Below are 27,016 nucleotides of genomic sequence, written 5' to 3' on the forward strand. Positions count from 1 at the left end.
ATCCCTTGGGTTACTGAAATCCAGAATCATTAGGAGCAAAATCGGTGTTAGGTCCAATGATTTTTCCTCGCACAAAAAGGATGGTCAACGATATTTATCAGATTAAGTTTCTTATATAATAGCATTCGAAGGGGCTCCACAACGCACCAATTGCACCAGGTGAGGACCAGTGGTGTTTGTTTTGTTTTGTTTTGTTTTGTTTGTTTCCTTGTTTGTTTGACATTGCAAATGGGGAATGGTGAGGAGGGAGCATAGGAATACTTGGTAATCCAGCGACGTGGAATTGAGCCATAAGTGTTTATTTTTGGTGTCCCTTGACCCTTGTTTCCATTCATATCAATACCTAAAGGTATTGATATGAATGGAAACAAGGGAAACACGCATAGGCTATGCTTATTTCTATCCGGACTCCGGTCTCGTATGGTGGAAATCAGCTACTCTAACCCAGAGTATATAGAACACTCGCCTTGGAACACACCAGTTACTTGTTTATTCATTTGACGTTTTGTAAAATATAGAAAAACTGATTTTTTAAATTTGAAAAAGAAATTCAAATTGAGTTATATAACTTACATAACTTGTCAGACCCTCGAAAAATAAAGTAATTCTTGATAACACAAAGGATGAGGAAGTTTGTACGGAGATGCGACGTTGCCAAAGCTACGATCTTAGGAAGCGTTTGATGGACAGATGAATTTCGAACAATGAGTGGAGCTGACTTGGTACATTAAGAATGCTATATTTTACATATTTTATTTTATATATAGTTAAAAACTTTGGCCTTTGTTTCTTTTGTGTGCTGATGTTGAATGGCTTCAAAAGGCAAGGGCCGTGTTCATAGTCGACAATTCCAATAAGGAATTGGACACTAATTTGTAAAAGGGAGTTATTGTAGCTTTCATGCAATATCCAGTGTTTGGAGTGTGTGGGGTAAGAAAAATAATATTTATATACAATGGAGCTACGGAATTGTAGAAGTGATATTTCCGGATACACTAGACGGTGCTGCCATCTTGGAGGGAGCGGCGTCGGGCGGCCATGTCTGTTGCCGTCGGGACGCCTCGGCGTCGGCGGTAAGTACAATGTTGGAGGTGTAAATCATGCAGTGTGTTGTATTTTGTCATTACATATGTCTGAAGGTGCTGTTTTGTTAGTGGACTCGGCCAACAGCGCGTTACTGCTTGAAGACCAGTCGTTTCCGTAATGGCGGATGTGAATTATTGGCGCCGGTTGAACAGCTGGCAAGTTTTGTGGATGAGTCACCGTTTGGGTGTGGTAGATCGCTAGGTGTTTGCTAGAATGCCAATTAATGCATGCCTTTGTTGGATGTCCTAATAATCATAGTCATTATTGTGGCATTGGTTTTTGTGGAATTCATTTTCTTTTAATTAATAATTTTGATTTTATTTTCATTTATTTGTGAGTTACATCCTTACTTTTTTAATTTTCATTGAAATTGGATTTAATATTATCTATTCCATCTCAGTTGATTTTCTTTTGTTTTTTATGCATTATTTTGATTTTACATATTTTTACAGATTATAGTTACGGTAATTAGGGTAATATATTATTTGTGTTATATGCAGGAGTAGTTTTGAAGCTCTGGATTGTATTGGATTTATGCTTCTGATGAGTTAGGGCTCTGTATTAAATATTGAAATAGCAGTCAGAGGCCAATTTAAAAATTAGTTTGATCTCATAATAATATTATTAAATCACTGACTGACTAATTGCTAGTGGACTATTGAAGATTGAAAGGTATTTAAGGTGCTTTGAAGTTGAAGCTCATTCCATTCTTTGGCAAAATTAACTCAAAATTGTTAGATTTCCGTCATGTGTTTATCAATTCTTCTTATCTATGAATAGTATTTTGAACACTGCTTTATCATTCAGAATGACATAGGTGTTGATCATCAGTTTGGGCACTTACCTTATGGTGAATAGGACTTGACCAAACCTGACTCCATTAATGTGTGTTTTTAAATGGCTACCTGTGTAACCACCAGCTTTGTTCTCAGGTACATTGTCTCAGTGATGACTGGGTGAAGCTGCCATGAATGATCCACCTGATATACTCTCAAGGCGGGGGCTGCCCCCAACCTCCGCAGCCACTTCGTCAGGAGGGCAACACTTTGTAATTAGCAGTCCAATGCAGCAAGGTACACTCTCACAAGTAAGTCTTTTGGGGTCTATTGAGTGTTATTTATACTAGGATATTTGGGAACAATGTTGTTTGGCAATGGTATGCAAGATAGAATGGTTGCATATTCCATTCGCATTGATTGCATACTCAATTCTGGCTAAAATGTTCTGTGTGTAACAGAATGCAGGTCAACCAGAATGTTATCCTTTACCATGAACTTTCAGCACAAGAGTATCCAAATTGCCTGCCAAGCAGACTGATATTTTTTTTTTGCCTAGTCTGATTGTTTTCTGCTGAGTCGATCATAGTTTAGTTTGTTTGGTGTCATGAGTTCAGGGTGTCCCAAAAATAATGTCACACCTTTCCAGCATCCATTGCTTAACACGCGCACCGACGGGGGGCGGATATCCGCCCCCCCCCCCCCCCCCGAGGTTTTCGCGAAGAGCTACGCGCCGCCGCGAAATTTGGTACAACTATTCCCTCATCAATTTTACACATGGTGTGCAAGTTTGAACCTCCTACCTTTTAAGGTCAGGTCACCAGGTCACTTTGAATGACCCAACCTCAAGTCACTTTTTGCAACTTTGTCTCCATGCCAGAGCTACAGTAGATGTCGGAGGCCTTTGAAAGTCTCAAGATGTTATAAGGTCATTAGTAGCTACAATTTGTATATCTCGGAATTTTGATATCGGTGACCTAAGGTCAGGTCAATTTCGCGACCTCCCCATTGTAAGTCAATGGGGGAAAAATCAACTCCCTATTTTTACCACTAAAACGAGTCGGAATGGCCCCATATACCATACATGACTTAATATACGATCAACCTTCACTACCTTGAGGTCTGTTTTGCTGTTGGGCAGCTGTGAGGTCATGTGACGTCATCAAAGGTCACCAAAGGTTTTTGGCCAATAACTCCGTACAGGAACCAGATACAGCCGCGGTCTCATTGTGTTCAACTCGTCAAGACGCATCAAATGATATACATGATGACCTCGAGGTCACGTTGCCTGAGGTCAACCTTTGACCTTGACCTTTCGAGGTCAACATATATGTCATTCGATGCGGATTGACGAGAGGATCACGATGATGCCCTTAGTTTGTTCCTATCTTGACTAATTCAAAGTTATTCGAGAAAAACTCCATATCTAGCGCCGCCATTTTGACTTTTTCGACCCCTGTGACGTCATCTTTGACCTGACCTGAAAATGACGTTAGTAAAAATTGTAGATCTTGACCGTGCGTATCCGATGCCGTTTACCGCTTGTCGCTATCTTGCTTCGTTCTCGAGATCTCAGGGGGGGGGGGGCGGCGGTCATCCGCCCCCCCCCCCCCCCGTCGGTGCGCGGGTTAAAAACATCAAACATGAGGGCTGCACTTTTCTTACATATGTATCCCCACTTCTCACTGATACAAACAAGAATATGGTCCGGCACACCAGACATCCACTTGTCCAGTTTCTGTTGACTGGGCCGGGCGGCCCTGTTTCATCGGTGATAGCAGCACGCTGCTATTCCATTTCGTGAGCTGATGTCACACTTCTGGGGTAGTGTTGGAGGAGTAGTCTTGTTGACGTCTCCATTGAAACCCAATTTGACACGTGTTATGGCAGCGTGCTGCTATCACCGGTGAAACAGGACCCTGATCTTGGACCAGGCAGATCGAGTGTTGCTAGTCAGCGTGCCGTCGGATGTTTCCCTGCCATTTTGTTCACCTCTTACCGGACGATCCCCAGATATTTTCTATCGGCGACGGGTCGGGGCTATTCCCCGGCAAATTGTCCTCCCAGCAGGGCATATTTTAAGGCACTTACTGCGTCCCATTTTGGGACGCAGCCCCCTCGCCTTGGGACGTAGCCCCTGCTAATTTGACCCACTGCGTCCCTGCCCTGTCTGGTTCCCTGACCTGTGCCCTGCTGTCTGCCCTGACCTGTACCCGGCCTTCCCTCTAAAATGTCCTGTGCCATGCCCTGCAACCTGCCGTGCCCTGCTTTCTGCCCTCCTCAGTGCCCTACTCTGTTCCTTGCCCTGTGCCCTTAGTCGTAGCACGTGCCTTCTGCTCAACTTTGGGACGCAGTAAAAATTTGTTAAAATATGCCCTGCCTCCCAGAATGCCGGGAAGTACAATCGACATTGATCCTGCGTCGTTCTAGCTCGATGAGCCGGGGCGCCGTCTTGTTGAAAGATGACTCTGGACATGTTCAATAGAATTTTTCGGCTGGAGACGTGGCTTGGTGGGCTTCAGGTAGAGGCAACCTCAGGTATCGATAGATTGTTGACTTGGATATTGGGTGACTGTTGGCAGTCAACCTTCTGGCCAGTTTTCTTGTGGATTGGTCCGTCTTAACCCGCGCACCGACGGGGGCGGATATCCGCCCCCCCCCCCCTGAGGTTCTTCGTAGATAGTGGGAAAACCGCCGATGACCTAAGGTCAGGTCAATTTCCCGACCTCCCCATTATAAGTCAATAGGGGAAAATCGACTCCCTGTTTTTACCACTAAAACGGGTCGGAATGGCCCCATAAACCATACATGACTTCATATACGATCAACCTTCACTATTTTGAGGTCTGTTTTACTGTTGGGCAGCTGTAAGGTCATGTGACGTCATCAAAGGTCACCAAAGGTTTTTTGCCAATAACTCCGTACAGGAACAAGATACAGCCGCGCGGATGGTCTCATTGCGTTCAGCTCGTCAAGGCGCATCGAATGATATACATGATGACCTCGAGGTCACGTGACCTGAGGTCAACCTTTGACCTTGACCTTTCGAGGTCAACATATATGTCATTCGATGCGGATTGACGAGAGGATCACGATAATGCCCTTATTTTTTCCTATATTGACTAGTTTGAAAGTTATTCGAGAAAAACTCCATATCTAGCGCCACCATTTTGACTTTTTTGACCCCTGTGACGTCATCTTTGACCTGACCTGAAAATGACCTTAGTAAAAAATTGTATACCTTGTCGGTGCTTATCCCATGCCGTTTACCGCTTGTCGCTATCTAGCTTCGTTCTCGAGATCTCGGGGGGGGGGCGGTCATCCGCCCCCCCCCCGTCGGTTCTAAGTTGGCGCAGACCCCCGTCGGTGCGCGGGTTAAGCACCGCGCTTCGCGATGACGATTTGCGCCATCCGGCTGACGAATTTCTTCCTATCGCGACCCGGCTTGCTCTCAAGCGTCTATCCGCCTCCGTCGCGTGGCAACCAGCGCCGAATCGTGCGGCATCTCATGCCCAGTGCCTCTGCGACCTGGCCGTGGGTCATCCCGCCGGCAACCATGCCTACTGCACTGCTGCGGGTCGATTTGCTCTGCTGCTTTGCCGTCCTGGACACCTGGTACGCGCGCGCCGGGCACTGCCAAGGAAAAGACCTCCTTTAACCCCCTAATCGGTCAGGAATCAGGATCACAAAAATTCGAAGGTCACGTGACTAGAATGTAACCAATATAGTTTGGGAGCCGGTACCGTCGAAATGATATTGACATTGCGCCGTAGGAGGCAAAAAAAAAAAAAACGCCCTCGCTGGGGTCCTGGACCTAAATGCCCTGCTGGGGGGGGGGGAATGTTGTAACACCCACTTCTAACGCTGCTCCTGGACCACAGCGATACGCAGTAAGCGGCGTTTAAAAGGGCGTCGAAAATAATGAAGAAATAGTTTGTTACTTTTTAGATCTGGCCAGGTGACAAGAGGCCACCGAAGGTAAAGTTACACCATTTTCCAGGACAAACTTTGATAACTTTCAACAAACCGTCGCATAGGTCAGGAACGGATAGAGCTATAGCGCCGCGGAAAAGCGCATTCGATAGCTCTTTTAACGTTCTTTTTCAGTAATTTCTCAGATTTGACCCAAGTTCAACGGTTAAGTCTGCAGGGGGCAAAAGCCACTGAAATAGACGTTTGTTTCGCGGGAGCAGAGTTAACAGGCCAAGGTTATAGCCTGACCGGAAATTGTCGTGTTGCATAGCAGTTGATCAGTATCGTCGAGCCGAACGCTGGAACACAGATAGGCGTTTTCATCACACTAGCATGCCTGGCCTCTGTCAAAAGTTATTAATGAAAAACTGTTTGATACCATTTATAACCTGAAATGACCTCAGGGACATAACAATGGGCCCGTGGGTGCCATTTTTCCAGTTAAATGTGTCTTATTTGGCGTTTGAAAGTGCTTAGAATGATGTCTAAAAGAGGTGCCTTTCAATTTGCTCCCGTTGACTTTAAATGGAGAGGTCGCAAGATTGACCTGACCTTAGGTCACCGATATCAAAATTCCGAGATAGACATTTTGTATATACTGTCGCTCTTTTCAATTACTGAAGGCGCTCGGCGCCGATAACCCATACACAGACACTGGGGTACGCGCAGTGGAAAATCTGTTTTGCATCCCGTGTAAGAACTGCGACGCCGAATCACACGTTGACCTGAGGCCAACTTTTAAAGTTTACTTTTCTAGGTCAGAATATGAACTCAAATATTTTCTTTGCGATGTAGCAGTACAAGTTCTTGAGCCAATTTTGTTATGAAAGTCACATAAGGGGAAAATTAGACTTATGGTCTAATTTCTAATTTTTACGACTTATGGTCTTTTGACTTTAACTTTGCGTAAAAATGCCCGCAGTGTTTTCCTGGGGTTTCTGACAAAAAGAAACCGTGCCCCTCCGCCTCCATGTGTTATGGTAGGACCACTGCCCTGAGCGGGTAAGTATGTAGTCTTGCCTCTAAAAAGAGATGATCGTTATCAACACAACTGGATTGCCAAGGGCAGTGTTGTGCTTTTGCTGGATTCTTAATTCACTGAAATGTTGAATATATGGGTACTGGGTAGATATAACTACCTAATGACCTCTCCATAGCCCACCAAACACTGAGTTTGACTGCTTTTGACAGTTATTGTGAAATCACCTGGTCTTGGACGACGACGGTGAAAGTCGAGATGTCTGGGATGTCGCACTCTGTTTTCGTAATCCCCCCCCCCCTTCCTTCCCGGCCTAAGCTGTGAGTCCTTTCCAGTCATGAGTCAAGTGATGAAAAATTAAAATATTCTCCTTGCCACTATTTCTCTCTTAACCCGCGCCCTGCTGCGAAAAACCACAAGGGGGGTGTGTGTTCAAACACCCTTCAAAACACCCTTCAAACCCTTGTGGTTTTTCGCGGATATCTCAAAAACGGCGGCGCTCCGCGCCGCCGTTTTTGGTACACCTTATCATACATCAATTCTACACATGTGGTGAAAATTTCAGACCAAGGTCATTCAAGGTCAGGTCACCAGGTCACTTGAAGTGACCTCACCTCATAAAAAGTTTCAATGTCTGTCATAGCTACACCGAGTGACCGATCGCTTTGAAACTTTCAGCGATTGCTAAGAGCAATAGCATGTACAAAATGTATATCTCAGAATTTTGATATCGATGACCTAAGGTCAGGTCAATTTTGCGACCTCCCCATTATAAGTCAATGGGAGAAAATTGAAATGCGCCTCTTTTGGACGAAAGACATTATAAACACTCCCAAACACCGAATTACAAGTGGTTTAGACCCAATGAACATGAAAATGGTGTCCGTGACCCTTGTTTATGCCCTGAGGTCATCTTAGGTCACGAATGGTATCTAACAGTTTTTCGCAAATAACTTTTGATAGAGGCATGCTAGAGCGATGAAAACGCCTTAGATGTGTTCAGCTAGACGATACGGATCGACTGAAATGCAACATGACCCTTTACGGTCAGGTCATGACCTTGACCTGAGGTCAAATTTTCAAGTTGACCTTTCAAGGTCAAGTTATAGTTCATTCGATGCGTCTTGACGAGAGGAACACGATGCTGGTAAAAGTAAGCTCGTACAAGGCTTAGGTCAAAAGTTATTGCAGAAAAACTGTTTCCGAAAAAATCGGCTATTTTTGCAGTTTTTGCCCCCTGCAGGCAAAACCGTTGAAGGTAGGTCAAATCTGAGAGAATTACTCAGAAAGGGCGTTAACCCGCGCCGGGCCGCGTGTTTCCTAAGTGTGGAACTATTCATACCGTCGCCCGTTCGAGTGACGTCATCAGTTGGCGCTGGCGGCTAGGTGCACGGATTGGCGGGTCCCTAAGTTGGCGAAGAGGCGGAGCCAGTTATCCTGCGTAAATATTTAGCCAGTCTTAATTTTAGCGAGTTCCCTAGTTATGGAAAAAGCAACTTGTTCTACGTGAATATATAACCGGTGTTATTTCAGTTGTCGTTCGTGCATTCGCCCACCTTGGAAGCATATCTCCTACGAGGTGCTTGAGTTTTGACGGTGGGGTTTGTGCACTGCGTTTCGCTTCAGCATTGAGTAAATGTCTTCAGTAGGTATTACGGCTGGAGATACTGCCTGTCGGCGTTGAATGATGTTTGACACCAATAGGACACAGATTAGCAGGTAGTGCGGATTTATTATTAGCAGATTTATTAGCGAGATTATTAGCGGATTTATTATTAATTTTATTAGCAGGTAGTGCGGATCTATAGTGCGGATAGTGAGTGCGCCATCTGGACCGATGCTGGAAGTGGTAGCGCCACCTGCCGCCACTTTGCTGCTCGCTACTTGTAACAGTGCCTGGCTGGTGCTGTGTGCTGATTGTTTGAAGCGTAGTACCTTATGACGCACAATATAAGGTCACTTTGCAAAATTTGAGGAGCATGGACGAATTAATTTGTGAGACATTGACGCCTTAGTAATACGTACCTAATTGTTCCCAACACAAGCTACGTATTTGATTTCAATGTATTGCTCAACTTCCCATAATAACACCAGGGGCGCTAGTGCCGCGCGCCGCTAGCCTATAATCATGCAGCGGTTGGTCGGCCGACTGTGAGCCATGACGTCACAGCCTGTAACGTCATCTTGGCGAAGCTTACGCCAATCAGAGACCTTAGGTATGGGCAGTTCCACACTTAGGAAACTCGCCGCCGGGCCGGGGGGGGGGGGTGTTTGAACACCCCCCCCCCCCTCCTGCGGTTTTTCGCAGATATCTCAAAAACGGCGGCGCTCCGCGCCGCCGTTTTTGGCACACCTGTTCGTGCATCTTTTCCGCACATGTGGAAATTTCAGACCCAGGTCACCTTAGGTCAAGTCACCAGGTCACGCCAAGTGACCTCACATCAGAAAAAATAAGAATGCTCGTCATAGCTACACCGATTGATCGATTGCCTTGAAACTTTCAGCAATTGATAAGAGCAACAATATCTATAAAATGTATATCTCGGAATTTTGATATCGATGACCTAAGGTCAGGTCAATTTTGCGACCTCTCCATTATAAGTCAATGGGAGAAAATTGAAAAGCGTCTGTTTTGCACGAACGTTATTCTAGACACTCTCAAACATCGAGATGTAGGTAAAATGGACACACTGAACGGGAAAATGGCAACTGTGACCCCTCGTTATGTCCCCGAGGTCATCTCAGGTCACGAACAGAATCTAACAGTTTTTCGCTAATAACTTCTGATAGAGACGTGCTAGAGCGCTGAAAACGCCTTAGATGTGTTCGGCTCGACGTTGCGGATCGACTGATATGCAACATGACCTTTTCCGGTCAGGTCATGACCTTGACCTGAGGTCAAATTTTCAAGTTGACCTTTCAAGGTCAAAATATAGTTCATTCGACGCGTCTCGACGAGAGGAACACGATGGTGGCAAAAGTAATGTCATGACTCTTTTGAGTCAAAAGTTATTGCCGAAAAAAACGTTTTTCGTAAAAACGGCTATTTTTGGAGTTTTTGCCCCCTGGAGGCTAAACCGTTGACCTGAGGTCAAATCTGAGAACATTACTCAGAAAGGACTGTAAAAGGGCTATCGAATGCGCTTTTCCGCGGCGCTGTAGCTCTATCGGTTCCCGAGATAGCCGTTGGCAGTTCCCAAAATGTTGAAATAGTGGACATTTGACCTTTGGTGACCTCTGGTGACCTGACCTTTGACCTGACCCAAAAAATGACCGAAGTGTTTTCGTCCTTATTTTGGACGTTCTTTCGATTGCCGCTTACCGCGTGTCGCTACGTGGCCCAGGAGCCGAGTTAGAAGGGGGGGGGGTGTTCAGACACCCCCCCCGGCCCGGCGCGGGTTAATAGGGCTATCGAATGCGCTTTTCCGCGGCGCTGTAGCTCTATTGGTTCCCGAGTTATGCGTTGGCTTCTTGGAAATTTTCGACATTCGACCTGGAAATCGGCGAAATTTTGCCTTCAATGACTTCTGGTGACCTGACCTTTGACCTGACCAAAAAATTGACCGAAGTGATTTCGTCATTATTTTTTCCGCTCTTTGGAACGCCGCCTTCCGCGTATCGCTACGTGGCCCAGGAGCCGAGTTACAAGGGGGGGGGGTGTTCAAACACCCCCCCCCCCAGCAGGGCGTGGAAATCCAGGACCCCCAGCCGGGCGCGGGTTAATGCGCTCGGGAAGCATGAAGGACGTGAACACTAAACGCGGTGGTGTTGTAACGTTCAGTTAGCTTATTGTCAACTTTTGACATAAAGTTACCCTGACAGTGGTACGTCGTTCATCACAATAAAACACCGTCTATTAGCTCGAACAGTAAACGGAGGATAAAAAATCAAAGGTCTCTGGCCTCACGCCACCTAGTGTTAGGCACCGCCCGCAGCCGCGCTCCACCGCCGGAGACCAACGCCTGACACCTTCGATACGGACAAATTCCGATGCTCTGCGCGACATGAAGTTGCCATAATGAGGCAAAAATTTTATTGGTAACATTTTCTCACCAATACTCATAATATGCGGGGTTCTGCGTTATGATCTAAAAACATTTTTTTTTTTTACTCACCCTTCTCTTTATAACTGCACGTCTTTTAGCTTGTGAAAATGTCAGACAGTCTCTCAAGGTTGGGTCACCAGGTCACGTCAGCGTCCACCTCAGAAAAAGTTCTGATGCTTGGCGTATCTACACCGAGTGCTTTGAACTTTCAACAGTTGATATGGGCTACAGTATGTATAAAATGTATATCTCAGTTTTAATATCAGTGACACAAGGTCAGGTCAATTTTGTACTCTCCATTATAAGTCAATGGGAGAAAATTGAAAGGCGCTTCTGTGAGACGAAAATCATTTTAAACACTTAACACCGAGTTACAAGTAAACATAACACAGTGAACTGGAAAATAGCACCCATCACATGACCCCTCCTTATGTCCCTGAGGTCATCTCGGGCCATGAAAGGTATCCCACAATTTTTCGCTAATAACTTTTGATAGAGGCATGCTAGAGCAATGAAACACCCTAGGGTGTTAAGCTCGACGATACCGATCGACTGATCTGTAACATAGCCTTTTCCGGTCGAGTCCATGACCCTGACCTGAGGTAAAATTTTCAGGTTGAACTTTTAAGGTAAAAGTACAGTTTATTCGACGCGTCTCGACGAGAGGAAAACGATGCCGTTACCGGTAAAAGCACAGAACTGTGTAATAATTTTGCATTTTTTTTGTTGCAAAATTCTTAATTCTTGTGCAAAATTCTTGTTCAAGTTTTGAGTCAAAAGTTATTGTGGAAAAACGGTTTCCAAAAACCGCCTATTTTGGCAGTTTTTGCCCCATGCAGGCTAAGCTGTTGATCTTAGCTCAAATCTAAGAGAATAGTCCAGAAAGAGCGATGAAAGGGCTAAGAATCGCGCTTTTCTGCGGTGCTGTACTTCTTAATTTCCGAGTTATGCGCTGGTCAGTCGAAAATTGTGGAAATAGACGACATTTGAGCTTCGATGATATATAATGACCTGACCTCAAAAATGATGAGAGCAATTTCGTCAATATTTTTTACGCTCTTTCGGACGCCGCCTACCGCGCGTCACCACGCAGCCAAGGAGCCGAGTTGGAATAGGGTGTTCAAACACCCCCCAGCAGGGGAAGGCAAAATTCTAATAAATGTTGTCCTTCCTCATGTGTCTGGTTCGCGATGTGCTGTCCAAGATTCTTACAGATAAGGTTGGGACACCAGTCACGTGACCCTTTTTCCTGCTTTTCCCAACCCTCCTCACGATTTTCATAAGCCTTGATTTATTCTTTGAAATACTTTGCGCAGAGGCGTTTGTAGTTAATTTATTTGCAAAAACTAATTCAATGATATTTGAAATTAACAAACACATATTTACTTGCAATCTCAAACAAAAGTTGAATTTATTCGCGTTTCATTAGATTAATCAGCTGGCAACCATCATCCATCGTCCTCGATGAAGTCGAACTTGGCGCACTAGGATAGTGTTCGAAAGGTGCTGTCGCCATGCGGCGCCAGCGCCACTGACCCGTGTCGGTGTTGTTCCGCAGGCGTCTGCCGGCGGTGTGCTGCACCGCGGCGCGCCGACCGCCGGCGGCTCCGGCCGGCTAGTGGCGCGCTCGCCGGCGAGTCTGGCGCGGCCGGCAGCCCTCACCGGCGTGCCCGCCACGCTCTACGGCACGCCCAGCAAGCTGGCGGCGCGCACCAGCCCGCAGCAGCCGCGCAAAAAGATCAAACTGGAGGAGCGGCTCTCCAGCACGGACGAGGTGACGCTGAAGCGGCAGAACGTGCTGGACTACAAGCTGGACCGGGCGGCCAAGCTCCGCGAGCAGTACGACGATCTGACGGCGGAGCTGTACTACCTGGAGGACGGCGGCAGCCTGATGGACTTCCCCGGCTGGCTGAAGCGGCCGCCGCTGCAGTTCCTCAATTACAAGAAGCGTATGCTGCTCGACTCTGAGGACGAGGAGGACGCTGCCGAGGTGAAGGTGCCGGCCAGCGGCGGCACGCCCGTTGCCGTCTCCAGCACCCTGCCCAGCTCCATCTCCAAACTGGCCCACATCAAAGGTAAGCGGTCCGACCCGGACCGGGCCTCGCTCCCTCACCTGCATGCATGGCTGCTTACCGTCACGGCATTGGTTACGGTACTCGTCCGGTGTGGCTGGCATCAGGCTGCTGTACATAGCGATGACATACCGTGTGACCGACAATAGTTATTTATGGTCATTTAAGGACTAAGCATTCCCTTAGCAGTTTGAAGTGTTTTGACTATTGGGTGTACACGTTTTCCCTTAAAATATGTCAGTTTTCCCCCACCCTAATGACTGAATAGTGAATACTGAACATTTAGGTTATGTGCTGCTTTTGCTTTATCTTTCATAGGAAAGCAGCTTGGTGGAAGGCATGGGATGGTGTTTGGAAATCACCAGTCTCCTGTCTCTAAAGACAAGACCAATTCCAATGCTTTAGCTGCAGGTATGCCCTACATAATCCCTGCAGTAGTATGCATGCTTGAATGCAAATACAGCCTCAAATGCTTTGCTTTTAGGTAAGTTTGGCAAACTATTTTTCCACATTTCGCACATATTTTGCCAGCTTGTTTTCGTTCGCTACAGCTTGAATGAATGCATGCTACGCTCAATGGTATTTTGAAGTGCAGTATTTAGTGTTTTGTTTTTGTTTTAGATGGTTAAACTTCAATTGGTGTTATTTCAAATTAGCAAGATCCCAATGAACAAGCCATGGTATCGTAATGTTATTGCTGTGGTTCAATAACTGGGGTAAATGAACGGCCTTTGTAAAAACCCATCTTTCCCGTCATCGTTGGGGACTGGTGGATCCTGACACTGGCCACATGCCGTGCCGTGTCCGGCCGGGCAGACGGGCGGGCGGGAGCGCCGCTCAGTGCGTGCCCGCGCACCTCTAGTGACCCGCTAGTGACGTGGCCGCCCGGTCGTGTGTGTGCGTGTGCGCGTGCTACGCAGGCGGCGCGGCGACACCGGTGGCGCCCCGCGGCCCCGGCCGGCCGGCTGGCTCCGGACTGGGCTCGTCGCACGATGCCGCCGGCACTGAGCACATGGTGGAGAAGGCCAAACAGGTGCGGTCACACCCGGCGCGCGCGCGCGGATGACACCACTCTCGGCGCTCTCTGCCGCGCCACGGCGGCAGGCGGCGGTTCAGTATTCCAATGGGTCGAGTTAATAATGCGGGCCTTTTTGCTTTCGGTGCAACGCGTTGACTTGATTGATAGTCCTAATTGCTTGTTAGCGTTACAAGTTGATGGGTTTGGCCGATTTCATGAACTGTATTTGGTCACTCATATTTTCATCTTTTCACCGATGAATTTGTTTCAATCGTATGATGTGCATGCGCCTGTTTTCTGCAGGAGGCGCAAGTGATGCAGCGCATCAGCGACCTGAGGAAGCAGGGCCTGTGGTCCGAGAAGCGACTGCCGAAGGTGGCCGAGCCGAAACGCATCAAGGCGCACTGGGACTACTTGCTAGAGGAGATGCAGTGGCTGGCGGCTGACTTCGCGCAGGAGCGCAAGTGGAAGAAGGCGGCTGCCAGAAAGTGCGCGCGGATGGTGCAAAAGTACCATCAGGACAAAGCGGCGGCTGCGGAAAAGGCCGTCAAAGACCAGGAGCGCGACCTGCGGCGCGTGGCCGCGTTCGTGGCGCGTGAGATCAGGACGTTCTGGGCGAACGCGGAGAAACTGGTCGAGTTCAAGATAACGGCTCGTCTGGACGAGAAGCGGAAGAAGGCGCTCGACCAGCACCTGAACTTCATCGTGGACCAGACGGAGAAGTACAGCGAGAAGCTGCAGGAGGCGCTGCAGCAGAACAGCAGTCAGCCGAGCCGGGCGTCCTCGTCGTGTGGCCAGCCCAGCTCGCGGCTACACTCTGATGGTGAGTGCTGAGGGGCGATTCCGGGCCATGGCCAGCAGCCTGTCACGCTAAAATATGTCGCTAATCCTCGTGCATCATTCTGTTATAATCATGGTCTGTTGCATTACTGCAACTGTATGTTTCCATGAGCTTAGGTCAGACTTTAGATTTTGTCCCAAAGAACAAGCCATGGCATCGGTCAGTCCATGCTGTGGTTACACAACTTGGGTAAATGAACGGCCTTTGTAAAAACCCACCTTTTCCCGCTGCTAGTCGGGACTGGTGGATCCTGACACTGGCAACAAAACATAGTTTTTGTCCTTCAACTGGTGATGTGAATTCGCATGATAGCTTTCATCAGCTGGTATCGACCATCTTAATGTGCGTCACCGTAAGCTGCTCCTTGTGAAGTATCTATCTAGCGTGCCTTGTGCATCCCTTTGGGTCTGAGCCAATATGACTTATTACATTAAAGCATTAATCTGACTGCTCATTTGTCATTCAGGCGAGTTTGAGCCGGACTCCGGGTCGGAGGACGACGAGGAGACGATCGCGCGAGCCGAGCGAGACGTGCAGCAGCACGACACGACGGCCGAGGTCAGCGCGCTGCAGAAGGAGTCTGAGATGTCGCTGGACGACGTGTTGGACCAGCTGCCGCCCGGCTACCTGGAGAACCGACATCGAGACGTCCCGGACCCAGACAAGGTAGGATATTAGTGGGACGTGTGTCCCCATCCACTTCCCAGTGAACAAGCCATGGCGGCGTCCCGTGGTCGCCGTGGTCACAATGTTGGGAACAGAAAAGACCATTGGTTAAAACCCACTTTGCTGACTATTGGCTCAGTCTAGTGGATCCTGACTCTGGTGACAGCAGCTTTTCTGGAAGATTTGATTGCATTTTATTCCTCTGGGGTACATCGGCTGAGGGCCGTTCGAGTTTGATGTTTGTTTTCGTAATGTGAAGTATCGGGTTTTCTGGTAACTAGCTAGGATAAGGCCAAATGCAATTGATCGGCCTACCGCGCGGCCGACCGGTCCTCAAGAACGAGAAGGAAGGTTTTATTTTCATAAACCATTTAAATGTGTTATCCAGATGGTGTTCCTCATTTCAAGGTTTAAGTGTCATCTGACTGTCGCCGGCTCGTTTCAGGATGCGTCTGCGGTCGGCTCCGATGACGACTTTGAGGCGGCCTCTGACGCGGACAGTGACGACGAGGAGACGATCGCCGAGCAGGAGGGCGCCGAGAAGCAGCAGGATCACGCCATGGAGATCAGCCAGCTGGAGGTCAGTCAGATCACCGTCCGTCACCGTCCTGTGCTCTCACCGAGCGGCACGTGATCGAATCTGTGGCGGTTGTACTGTGACACCGCAGAGTTGCAAACCGTGCCATATTATAATATCTCGCCCCCTCACCAGCTGGCTCCTGTGATGTATATCGGGCGGCCTTCTAGAAGATCGGGCACATTGATGTGAATCCTTTTTAAATTCATTCATTGATTGAAACCAGGCATAAAATGTATGTAGTTAAGCCCCTAATTAAATCCTTGGTACTACAAAGATCTTGAATTGACGTTGCCTTGCGTATATTTTTCTCCGTCAGGACGAAGGTCAGATGCCGCTGGACGAGCTTATGAAGAAGTACGGCGGTGGCGGCGCTGACGGCCCGGGCCCGTCCTCCTCCGCTGCTGCCGACTCTCGGCCCGAGTCCGAGGACGAGGAGGGTACCGCGGACGAGGACGACGACGAGCCGGAGGACGAGGACGGCGACGATGAGGACGAGGAGGAAGAGGAAGGCGACGGGGACGAGGAGACCGAGATGGAGATCGGCCTCAAGTCGCTGCTCGACGTCAATGCCAGCGACGACGGAGACGCCACCAAGGTACGGTGGAAGATGTCGACGGCCATCGTGTGCTCTTGAGGTGCCCTAAAACTGTCACAGCGCTCCCAGCTGTGACGGTATCTACACCTCATAGAAGAACGGCTTGTCTCGTTTCCCGGCAACCAGCTCCTAGGTTTACGGGCAGAAAGGCTTGCTACAATTAGCTCATGTTTTACCGTTAAAGCGCTTATATTTAGTAAAGCGGCTCGGCGACGGTAAAACCTGCTTGTGTGCGTCAATCCTGGTCACTTCTTAGAATGAGTCTTTATGTGTTTCGCTATTTCCTGAGAAGTGGTCTCGACATCTAAAGTGGTCGCTGACAGTGTAAGCGGCAGGACTGTCTCCGGTCGGTATATTTATGTTCGTATCGTGATCGTGATCGTCTGTGATTCTGTTCGCAGGCGGGTCTGTCGGGCCCGGCGGAGATCACGGACGTGGCGGCTCTGGCCGAGACGTTCCAGCCCAAGGGCTACACGCTCTCGTCGACCACGGTGAAGACGCCGGTACCGTTCCTCCTCAAACACTCGCTGCGGGAGTACCAGCACGTTGGCCTCGAGTGGCTGGTCACCATGTACGACAAGAAGCTGAACGGCATCCTGGCCGACGAGATGGGTCTCGGCAAGACGATCCAGACGATCGCGCTGCTGGCGCACCTGGCGTGCCAGCAGGGCATCTGGGGCCCGCACCTGATCGTCGTGCCCACCTCGGTCATGCTCAATTGGGAGATCGAGCTGAAGAAGTGGTGTCCCGCCTTCAAGGTGCTCACCTACTACGGCTCGCAGAAGGAGCGGCGCCAGAAGCGCACCGGCTGGACCAAGCAGAACTCGTTCCACGTCTGCATTACCTCGTACAAGCTGGTGCTGCAGGACCACGCCTCGTTCAGGAGGAAAAAGTGGAAGTATCTGATCCTCGATGAGGCGCAAAACATCAAAAACTTCAAGTCCCAGAGGTGGCAGCTGCTTCTGAACTTCCAGTCACAGAGGTGAGTGCTTCTATCAGAAACGATGGGAACGTCATTAATTGTTGGGGATTGGAGCACGTGATCGAATCTGTGGCGACTTTTTGTCTCCGCAGAGTTGCAAACCGTGCCAGATTATATCGCCCCCTCACCAGCTGGTTCCCGTGATGTGTATCGGGCGGCCTTCTAGAAGATCGGGCACATTAATTTTTCTCCATAAATACCGTATGTCTCGCTTCACACGGAGCTCATCTGTTTCGTTCAGTCTGTGTAGCAGACCGTATGCCGTGGCCATCCGCTGACCGCACGCTCCGTCCGCTGTTCCAGGCGACTGCTGCTGACCGGCACGCCGCTGCAGAACAACCTGATGGAGCTGTGGTCGCTGATGCACTTCCTGATGCCGCACGTCTTCGCATCACATCGCGAGTTCAAGGAGTGGTTCTCCAATCCCGTCTCCGGCATGATCGAAGGCAACACCGAGTACAACGAGAGCATCATCAAGCGGCTTCACAAGGTCAGTCAACGGAATGCTGTGGGCGTCTCCAGCCGCTGGGTCACGGCATAGGGATGGGGTGAACCAGTTTGGCCATCGAAGATCGATTGGTTGAGATGGTCTTGCGCTGCAATGTTGAGGTGCCCTAAAACCGTCATAGCGCTCCCAGCTGTGATGGTATCTACACCTCATAGAAAAACGGCTTGTCTCGTTTCCCGACAACCAGCTCCTAGGTTTACGGGCAGAAAGGCTTGCAACAAATGTTTGTTATGTTGTCATTTACCAATTATCAGGTGGTTCCGCTTATTTGGTATTTGTGGAAATTTCGCGACGATCTGCATTAAAATCACCGTGCTGTTTTTGTGAACGGGCTTTCCGGCTGATATCGCCCCTTCGGCAGTAACGGGGTGCTGACTCACGTTTCTCCGTTCAGGTGCTGCGTCCGTTCCTGCTGCGTCGGCTGAAGACCGAGGTGGAGAAGCAGCTGCCCAAGAAGTACGAGCACGCCATCATGTGCCGGCTCTCCAAACGGCAACGCTACCTCTACGACGAGTTCATGAGCCGAACCAAGTACGTGCTATCGTTAATTCGTGTGTCTCGCCCCCTGCGGCTGTCTGGCTGCCTGTTGCCACGGCGTTATGTCTTAACGTTTCTCTTCTAGATAAAACTATCCGCTCTATCAAGCGCCTCTATCATGCTCCACGACTCGTTTGTTACGGATGCGTGAGAAGTGAGAACGTCATGTTATTCATCGTCATGCTGACGTTTAAAACCACCCCTTTCCAGGACGAAGGAGACGCTGGCGACGGGCAACTTTCTGAGCGTGATCAACATCCTGATGCAGCTGCGGAAGGTGTGCAACCACCCGGACATGTTCGAGCCGCGTCCCACCGTCTCTCCGTACCGGATGGAGCGGCTCGAGTTCGTCACCGCCTCGTGCGCCTGGACCGCGCTCCAGCACGACCCCTTCAAGGTCAGTCCGGCGCTTGGTGTCGGGGAGTTGTCTGGACTGTGGCTTGGGTTTGTAGTGATGTCTGCGTGTCTGGATTCCACCAGAAACCGGCACGTGATCGAATCTGCGTCGGTTGTACTGTGACGCCGCAGAGTTGCAAACCGTGCCAGATTATTTCGCCCCCTCACCAGCTGCTGGCTCCTGTGAATATTATCGGGTGGCCTTCTAGAAGATCGGGCACACGCTTTATAGGTTTTAGAACCTCGAACGTCAGCTAATAAGCGAGCAAATTACTGTCCATGCAATAGTTTTCTTTTGTGTGATGGCATCTCTCAGTGGAGACCTTGCCGCCATACACTTAATTACACAGTCCTTGTTGATAGAAATGGTGCGTCCGCTGCTAGTGCTTTCCCGAACGTCGTCCTATAACGCTGTTTTTCCAGTCTGTTGTTATTTTTATTCTTCGATTACTTCACTGGCCATCAAATCATTTATTGATGCTTAGCCTGACCACACTCATTCCCTCCTGCAGCACGTGGATCTCAAGTTCCTGAACCTGCTGTTGGCCGACCTGGAGCTGACGCTGACGGCGTTCGCGGCGCACCGGACACGCCGGTTTCAGGCGCCGCGGCGCCTCATCGAGGAGGTGGACCAGCGGCCGCCGCCGCCGCCCCGCTGTCCGGCCGGCCGCATCAAGCTGCACGTGCGCGCCACACCGCCCACCAGCTCGGCGGCCTCGGGTCCTCCGGCGCCGCCGCCGCCGCCGCGGCTACCCGCCCCGGCGCCGGCGACTCCGGCTGCGCCCCGACCGGTGGTGCCGGGCGCCGCGCCGCTGCGGGGGTACGCGCTGCAGGTGGTGCAGGGCGGCGTGGTCAAGACGATCCCGCTGTCGTCCCTGTCTGGTGTGGGCGGCGGTCCCCTGGCGCTGCAGATCCAGCAGACGCCGCAGGGGCCGCGGCTGGTGCCGGCCGCGTCCCAGCCGTCGGCCACGGCCTCCACCGCGGCCGGCAGCACCGTCTCCACCCCGGTCAGCGCCGGAATCGTGCTGCAAACGGGCAAACCGCTGCTGGGATCGCCGGGACCGCGGCCGCTCGGCAACGGTGCCAGGCTGACGACGCCGGCCACAGGTAAGCCGTGGGGCGGCCAGCCAGCTGCTCACATATTTTTGGATGCGTATATTGCTTCTGGTTACTTCGTTGGTAAAATAACCGGCTGATTCGTTTTGCTTTTATCTTATGATGTTTTCTCCGGTGTTAGCCGCGGCATCTTTAGCGTTTAGCCCTTCGAGATTCCGTTGACATCACGCTGCCGTCCGGTGGGCCGTGATGTCTCATTGATCTCGTACACTAAATTAGACTGTCTCGTTATCTCGGGCGTCCCGCATGGCGTTTGGGCGGAAAGACTACGCTACATTCTGCGTGGTTGTCGCCGTGTGACTGATCACTGCTTGTCTCATGAGTCTCCTGACCGTCATTTCTCTCCTTCCGCAGTGGACCCGCAGTCGCTGGCGGCGATGCTGGCGGCGCGCGGCCTGCCGGCCAATACCAACGTGACGTTCGCCCGTCTGACGCCGGCGGCCGTCGCGGCGGCGCCGCGGCCGACCGCGTCCAACGCGCTGGTCGGCTCCGTGCCCGCCCAGCCGGCGGTGAGTGCCGCCACCGGCCCTGAGCGACGGGTGCGTGAGCGACCGCGGGCAGGGACGGGCGCACGCACCGACGATCAGCGGCGCCGGCCGGCCTGGCCGCGCCGCTTTTGCAAAGGTGCTAGATCGAATCACACGGCCAGCAGGTCTGCACGATATACAGTGCAGCACCCTCTAGAACTGAGTGGACAACTGCTATGTTCTATTAAAATGTTTGGTATGTAAATTGCTTGCCCCAGCTTTGATTTATTCGCAAACAGATGTACGAAATGCGTGCCGCTGTTTTCGATCGTTTGAATTTGGATTTTCAACCAAGGTTGTTCTCTGCAGTGATATAACACGGGCTGGTATTTTTTTTTCCATCAGGTGAACGCTGCGTCTCCCCAGTCTGTGCCGTTGCGAGCGCAGGCTCCGGCGCCGCCGCCGCCCCAACCCCCGCCGTCGGCGCCCCAGGCGAATAGCTTGCCTGCGCCTCGGCCCACCCCTCCGGCGTCACCGTCCACCGCGACACGGTCCGCCTCGGCGGCGCAGAACGCCAAACACCACTCCGTCTTCAGGATTGTGAGTAGACGAGCCATGCGAGGCGTTTGTTTTGTCATGATTGTGTGCTGTATCGGTTCGTATCATGCCTGTGTTTTGTGTTTTATGTGCCGTCCGGGCCGCCGTGCGTTGCCACCTCTGGCTCGCCCGGCGCGCCCTCGGAGGCGGCAGATTATCCGGGAGGATTCGCTAACGCCACAAGCTGCCCGCCGGGCTGCCGGGAGTGGAGTTTGATAGTAGCCTCGCCAACAGATCGCAAGTTCTCATCCGATCGTCGTGCCGCTTTGATTTGACATTGATGTTAGTGGCTAGTGTGTCTAATTGGGTGCCATGTGTCGACAGCCGGCACTGGAGGAGCAGCGGCGGATAGCGAGGAAGGAGAAGCTGCTGACGCTGTACCGGATCAACAAGCGGCGCTGCGAGGCGTGCCCCATCTACGGCGCCGACCTGGTGCAATCGGTGCGCGTGGTGGACGGCGCCGGCGGCCGCGTGCCCGCCTGGAACGGCCTGGCGCACTGCGTGCCGGCCGACCCGTGCCAGAGCGGCGCGGCCGCCACGCGCCGCTACTGGCGCCAGACGGAGCACCTCGACCGGCTGCTGCCCACTATTCCCCAGCTGCTGGAAAGAATGCACGACATCCTCAGCAGGTGAGTAATTCGTCACGGTGGGTGTTTCTGCAAGTCTTTGTATGACCGTGATGATGTTTTCTTTACCTACATTCTCTGAGATGTTTTGATTACACCTCTGCTAGCCTGATGTGTCGCCACGATGGCTCCGTTCCCGCATACTTCCAAGTGCAGCAGCTGACAGTCCTCCGTATCCATAGGTACGTGGTGTACACGCCGGGCGTCGTCGCACCCGAGATCCGGCTGCACGTCAGTCACCCGCCGCCGTGGCGGCTGCAGGAGGAGCGGTGGCGGCGACTGCGGCTCACGGCCGAGCTGTCGCCGCGCACCGCCGACCTGCACCCCATCGCCAGCGCCATGGCCACCCAGTTCCCCGAGCGGCGGCTCATACAGTATGACTGCGGTAAGTGACGCAGTGGGATTACACTGGACCGGGGAGGGCTGGGACGCGGCCGCCGGCCCGGGCTCACGGACCGCCCGCGCCGGCGCGCCGCCCGTCCCAGACAGCAACATGGCATGTCTTAGTTTCTTGGGTGGCTGTCTGTACGCCATCCAAGTAGGCGACTCGCTACAAAAAGACCCGGTCAATTATAATTGTTCTCTTGCCACGGTATAGATATTGGGTGCTCTCCTGGAGAAGTAGTCTTGTTCTGCAGAACGGCGTCATGTAACAATGGAAATGTCACCACGGTTATTAGTATTCGTTCTCCTTATGCTCATGGAGCACACCATTGTATTGATGTTGCCTTTCTTGTTTACAGGTAAGCTGCAAGTGATGGACAGGCTGTTGCACAAGTTGAAGTCGGAGGGCCATCGGGTTCTCATCTTCACCCAGATGACGCGCATGCTGGATATTTTGGAACAGTTCCTCAATTTCCATGGTCACATCTACCTTCGCCTGGACGGCACCACGCGAGTGGACCAGAGACAGGTTAGTAACTCCCTGAGAACGGCGGCGATCCGCCGGAAATTACCGGTCCGGTCTGTTCGTTGGCCGTGTCCGGTGACGACCGGCGGTACAGCAGGCGGCCCCGTGTCGTCCGGTGTACGTGGGACTCGCTGCCGACGGGACCGCGGTGCCGGTCTTCGGCACCGACTGGTCCCGTCGGTTCCCCATACACCGACATTCTTCTAACGACGAAATACGAGCTCGGAAATATTGTTATAATGGCTCTAGGACGTTACGGTTTTATTGCGGTTGAAATTGCACCGATTTTTTTTTTTTAATGGAATTGGGCTAGCGGTTGAATATGTGAACAGGGTATTATGCACTTAATGTTTTTGTGTTGTGTCTCGCCTCTATATGCTCATATGGCAACCTGGCTGGGGACTGACGGGCGACTATCCGTTTCAGGCGTTGATGGAGCGGTTTAACGCCGACAAGCGTATCTTCTGCTTCATCCTGTCGACGCGCTCGGGCGGCGTGGGCGTTAACCTCACCGGCGCCGACACGGTGGTATTCTACGACTCGGACTGGAATCCGACGATGGACGCGCAGGCGCAGGACCGCTGCCACCGGATCGGACAGACGCGGGACGTGCACATCTACCGGCTGGTCAGCGACAAAACCATCGAGGAGAACATCGTCAAAAAGGCCAACCAGAAACGGCTGCTCGGCGACCTGGCCATCGAGGGCGGCAACTTCACCACGGCCTTCTTCAAGAAGAACACGCTGCAGGATCTCTTCAATGTGGATATGCGCGAGGACGACGCCAGCCGGAGGATGTCTGACGCGGCGCGGCGGCGGCCAGAAAAGGTCGAGGTGAGTTAAGCCCAGACAGACTGTGTCACCAGTAGAAAAAAAAATGGTCGATTGATTTGATACGTAGTTATTCAAGGAACGATCTTTATGACTTTTTTTTCTCCTGTTCAACCACATAGTCACGCGCTAGTTTCAATCGTTGGTCTTTCGAGATTCCGTTGACATCACGCTGCCGTCCGTTGGGCCGTGATGTCTCATTGATCTCGTACACTAACCGGCCTGTCTCGTTATCTCGGGCGTCCCGCATGGCGCTCGGGCGGAAAGACTACGCTTAACAGTCAATCCATTCTATCTGGTGCTGAGCTGTAAGAAGTCACGGTGTTTTCCACCACAGCTGAATGCTCCTCGTTTCTGACGGCTTCCCCGCTCCCCCAGCCGTCGGCGCCGCCGGCCGTCACGGACCGGTCAGCAGAGGTGGCGTTCGAGACGGCGCTGGCCGCCGCCGAGGACGAGACCGACGTGCGGGCGGCGTGCACGGCGCGCGCAGAGGCCGACGCCGACATGGCCGAATTCGACGAGAACATCCCGCTCGACGACGGCGGCGACGAGGAGATCTCCAAGGCCGAGCTCGAGGTGCAGCAGCTCGTCAAACAGGTAGGTGCTCCGATAGGGAGAGAGAGAGAGACCGGGGTATTACGACAGTATTCGATTAACTTTCTGTGGGTTGTTAGTTTAATACTTTCATTTCTTTTATGAATCGATATGCTTGCGTGCAACATTACGGTACTGTGTTGGTTGAGCGCTCCTAGTTACGTGCCATTATGCTGTCGCGTCGTGTGCGGCTGCACCGCGGGACTGCCGCGGCCCTGTCCGTCGGCCCGCCGCACTGACCGGCCGCCGGCGCCGTGTGCCCGCAGCTGACGCCGATCGAGCGCTGGGCGATGGCGTTCGTCGAGGAGACGGACGACGGCTGGCAGCGCGAGGCCGACCGCGCCGCCGCCGAGATCGACGCCCGCAAGCGCGAGTGGGAGGCGGACCACCAGCAGGCGATGCGCCAGCACGACGGCGAGTCAGACGGCGCCGCCGGCTCGGACACGGAGCTCACCTACGACGCCGCCGAGACGAGCCAGGTGCGCATGCCGCGCGCCAACACGCCGTCCACGCCCTCGTGCCGCGTGACACTGCGCCGCTGTGACGAGCCGACAGACAGTCCAAAGACGCGATCGCGCAGCACGGTAGACATCAATTTGTGGACGCTAGATACGAACCCGCTGCTGCCGGGCGAGAAACCGGTGCGGAACGGCACGGGTCCGCCGCCGGCGCGCGCCACCGCCCGCCGCGGCCGGCTGGGCCGACAGCGGCGGCGGCCGAGCGGTGACTGAGCCGACTGGCCGCCGCCGCCGCACCGCAGCTCATGCGACCCGCCGTACCGCGCGTCATCAACTCACCGACTGGCCGAGGGGCGCCACCTGACCGGCGCCCGGTCGCCAGTTCTCAGGCATTACTCGCGTATTCCCCTCCGCTCAGCGAGGCCCATCGTTTTTGTGTGATACCGATCGCTTCCATTTTGAGGCGGCGATTTTATGTACTGTGAATCTGCGCGCTGTTGATGCGAAATAAAGCTGTGACTGGTGCCGAGCCGGCCGGCTGTGTGTGTGTTGGTGTGTGAGTGTGAGCGAGTCTGTCCGGGCAGGCGGCGGCGGGCGGCGCTGGTGGCGGCCGGCCGGCGCGGTGTGTCAGGGTCGGGGGGAGGCGCCGCCCGAGCCGCCGGCACGCTGACGCCCCCGGACAGACCCCTGCACACACCAGCCAGCCAGCCGGCCGGCCGGCGGACCGCGCCAGCGCAGCCGCCCGCCGCCGCCGTCCCCAACGCGCCACCGCCTCACTGGCGGCGTGGGTACACCTAATATCAACATCCACAGTCGACATAGCCGTCTGCCACTTGCGCTCAACTTCCTAGTCACATCAGATTTATATCTGAAACAGAAATTCTAAATTTTTCGACATCAAAGGCGGGAGCAGATTTCAGGAAAGCGGTTTCCCTGCCTCCCGTCTGAGCTGCCGGTACAATGCAGGGTGCGTTTCGCACATGACTGATGGTTTCTCCTCGTGATCTCGAGGGATGTCAACAATAGCGAGGTAAAAGTTTCATCGTTGATCTTACTTTTATTGTAGTCTTCAATTTTTAACAAAATGTTTTCTTAACCTTATTCTTATCATGGTTTTTAGCTTCTGCCTGATTGTTTATCAGTGCTCTTTTACAGCTGCTGCAGGTAGTCTTAAATGGACGACATGTAGCTTAATTATTGCATTACCTCTTAATTCGCTTCATTAGTTATTATATAGTTTCCTTTGTAATAACTTACTGTACTTCACCGAGCGCTCTAATTCCCGGATGTTTTTAAATTCGTTCCAATATCCTCACAGGTGTGGATTTCGGAAAACGGCGGAGACGAAATGATGCCGGTGAGTGCGCTATCAACCAACTGCTGCGATGAGCCGTATGCCTAGTTTAATCAGCTTCAGTAGCCTCTGGCTGGATGCTGAACATCTATATTATGCTTACTCTGCCTGGGTTTGTCTGCAATTGCCACCATGTCCGCGGTCCATATCGACATTTACCCTGTTCCCTCCTGGTTCAGATCTGGGCGCCGCCGACGCCGCCGCGGGACGACAGCGACGTCTACCTGGACTCTGTGGACGACCTGCTGTACGAGGACACGCCCATGACGGAGGCCCAGCTGCCGCCCGTCTTCGTCAGGAAGGAGCCCAGACGGATCAAGACCGAGCCAGGCGTTTCAATGCGTGAGTTTTCCCTATCGTCTAGGCTTCCACGATATTTGGGCTTATGATTTTATCTGCGCTGTTTTTTTCTTGGGTTTCACTGAGATTTTGATGGGCCATTGCCAATTGCCAGAAACTTTCTTGGGTGCTCAACTTGCAGTGAATATTAAGTTAATTGGTTAATTTCTTCCTTGCCTGTGATTATTACTGATGGTTTTATCTCGTTCCGACAGCGTCCCAGCCGGGCGGAAGCGGGCCGCCACCCGCCGCGCCGCTCATCAAGAAGCCCATCAAGGTGAAGCGCGAGGAGACCAGTGGCTTCGCGCCGCGTTCGCTGTTCAACCGGCTGTCTCCGGCGGCGCTCAAGATGCGGCGCGACCTTCGTCTGCAGCAGCGGCGCACCATCTTCAGTCCTGGCAGCCTGAGCCTGCCCAGCGCCAAGCCGGCCCTGCTGGCCAACAAGGCCGGCCTGGACGAGCACGCTCCCGAGTGGCTGGTGCACGAGGACTGGGCGCTGCTACAGGTGAGGTTGTACTCTATTTCCCTCATCCGCGCGTGTCACTTGGATTCCAGCAATTACAGGATGACATAAAAGGCCGAAATTAGAGAACCTCTGACCTCACAGTCAATGCTGGACTCGATGCTTTGAACCACCCGAAGCGATCCAAATTTCCTGATCGTGTTCTTT

The 27,016-nt window shown here is 52.0% G+C and overlaps 1 protein-coding gene across 4 annotated transcripts in view; it reads left to right on the top strand.

Moving 5' to 3' along the window:
* Positions 1–677: 677 nt before the first annotated feature.
* Positions 678–27,016, top strand: part of LOC122390735 (helicase domino-like) — a 32,200-nt gene continuing 5,861 nt past the window's right edge. Inside the window, exons 1-25 of one of the 4 annotated variants that reach the window (XM_043383954.1) lie at positions 678–1,073; positions 2,019–2,173; positions 12,418–12,934; positions 13,250–13,342; positions 13,852–13,964; positions 14,253–14,772; positions 15,257–15,456; positions 15,902–16,036; positions 16,353–16,631; positions 17,033–17,613; positions 17,917–18,103; positions 18,516–18,652; positions 18,869–19,055; positions 19,567–20,161; positions 20,525–20,709; positions 21,043–21,237; positions 21,559–21,863; positions 22,043–22,245; positions 22,604–22,773; positions 23,197–23,604; positions 23,980–24,198; positions 24,462–24,674; positions 25,972–26,010; positions 26,187–26,349; positions 26,562–26,851. In XM_043383954.1, coding sequence (XP_043239889.1) covers positions 2,054–2,173; positions 12,418–12,934; positions 13,250–13,342; positions 13,852–13,964; positions 14,253–14,772; positions 15,257–15,456; positions 15,902–16,036; positions 16,353–16,631; positions 17,033–17,613; positions 17,917–18,103; positions 18,516–18,652; positions 18,869–19,055; positions 19,567–20,161; positions 20,525–20,709; positions 21,043–21,237; positions 21,559–21,863; positions 22,043–22,245; positions 22,604–22,773; positions 23,197–23,604; positions 23,980–24,198; positions 24,462–24,674; positions 25,972–26,010; positions 26,187–26,349; positions 26,562–26,851 — 6,054 coding nt within the window. In that variant the 5' untranslated portion in view covers positions 678–1,073; positions 2,019–2,053. The remainder of the gene's footprint in view (positions 1,074–2,018; positions 2,174–12,417; positions 12,935–13,249; positions 13,343–13,851; positions 13,965–14,252; positions 14,773–15,256; positions 15,457–15,901; positions 16,037–16,352; positions 16,632–17,032; positions 17,614–17,916; positions 18,104–18,515; positions 18,653–18,868; positions 19,056–19,566; positions 20,162–20,524; positions 20,710–21,042; positions 21,238–21,558; positions 21,864–22,042; positions 22,246–22,603; positions 22,774–23,196; positions 23,605–23,979; positions 24,199–24,461; positions 24,675–25,971; positions 26,011–26,186; positions 26,350–26,561; positions 26,852–27,016) is intronic. The other 3 variants (XM_043383956.1, XM_043383955.1, XM_043383957.1) reach the window with 3 other exon arrangements.

Source organism: Amphibalanus amphitrite, unplaced genomic scaffold (assembly GCF_019059575.1).
Source record: "Amphibalanus amphitrite isolate SeventyFive unplaced genomic scaffold, NRLGWU_Aamphi_draft 000407F_arrow, whole genome shotgun sequence".
Taxonomy (NCBI): Eukaryota; Metazoa; Arthropoda; class Thecostraca; order Balanomorpha; family Balanidae; genus Amphibalanus; species Amphibalanus amphitrite.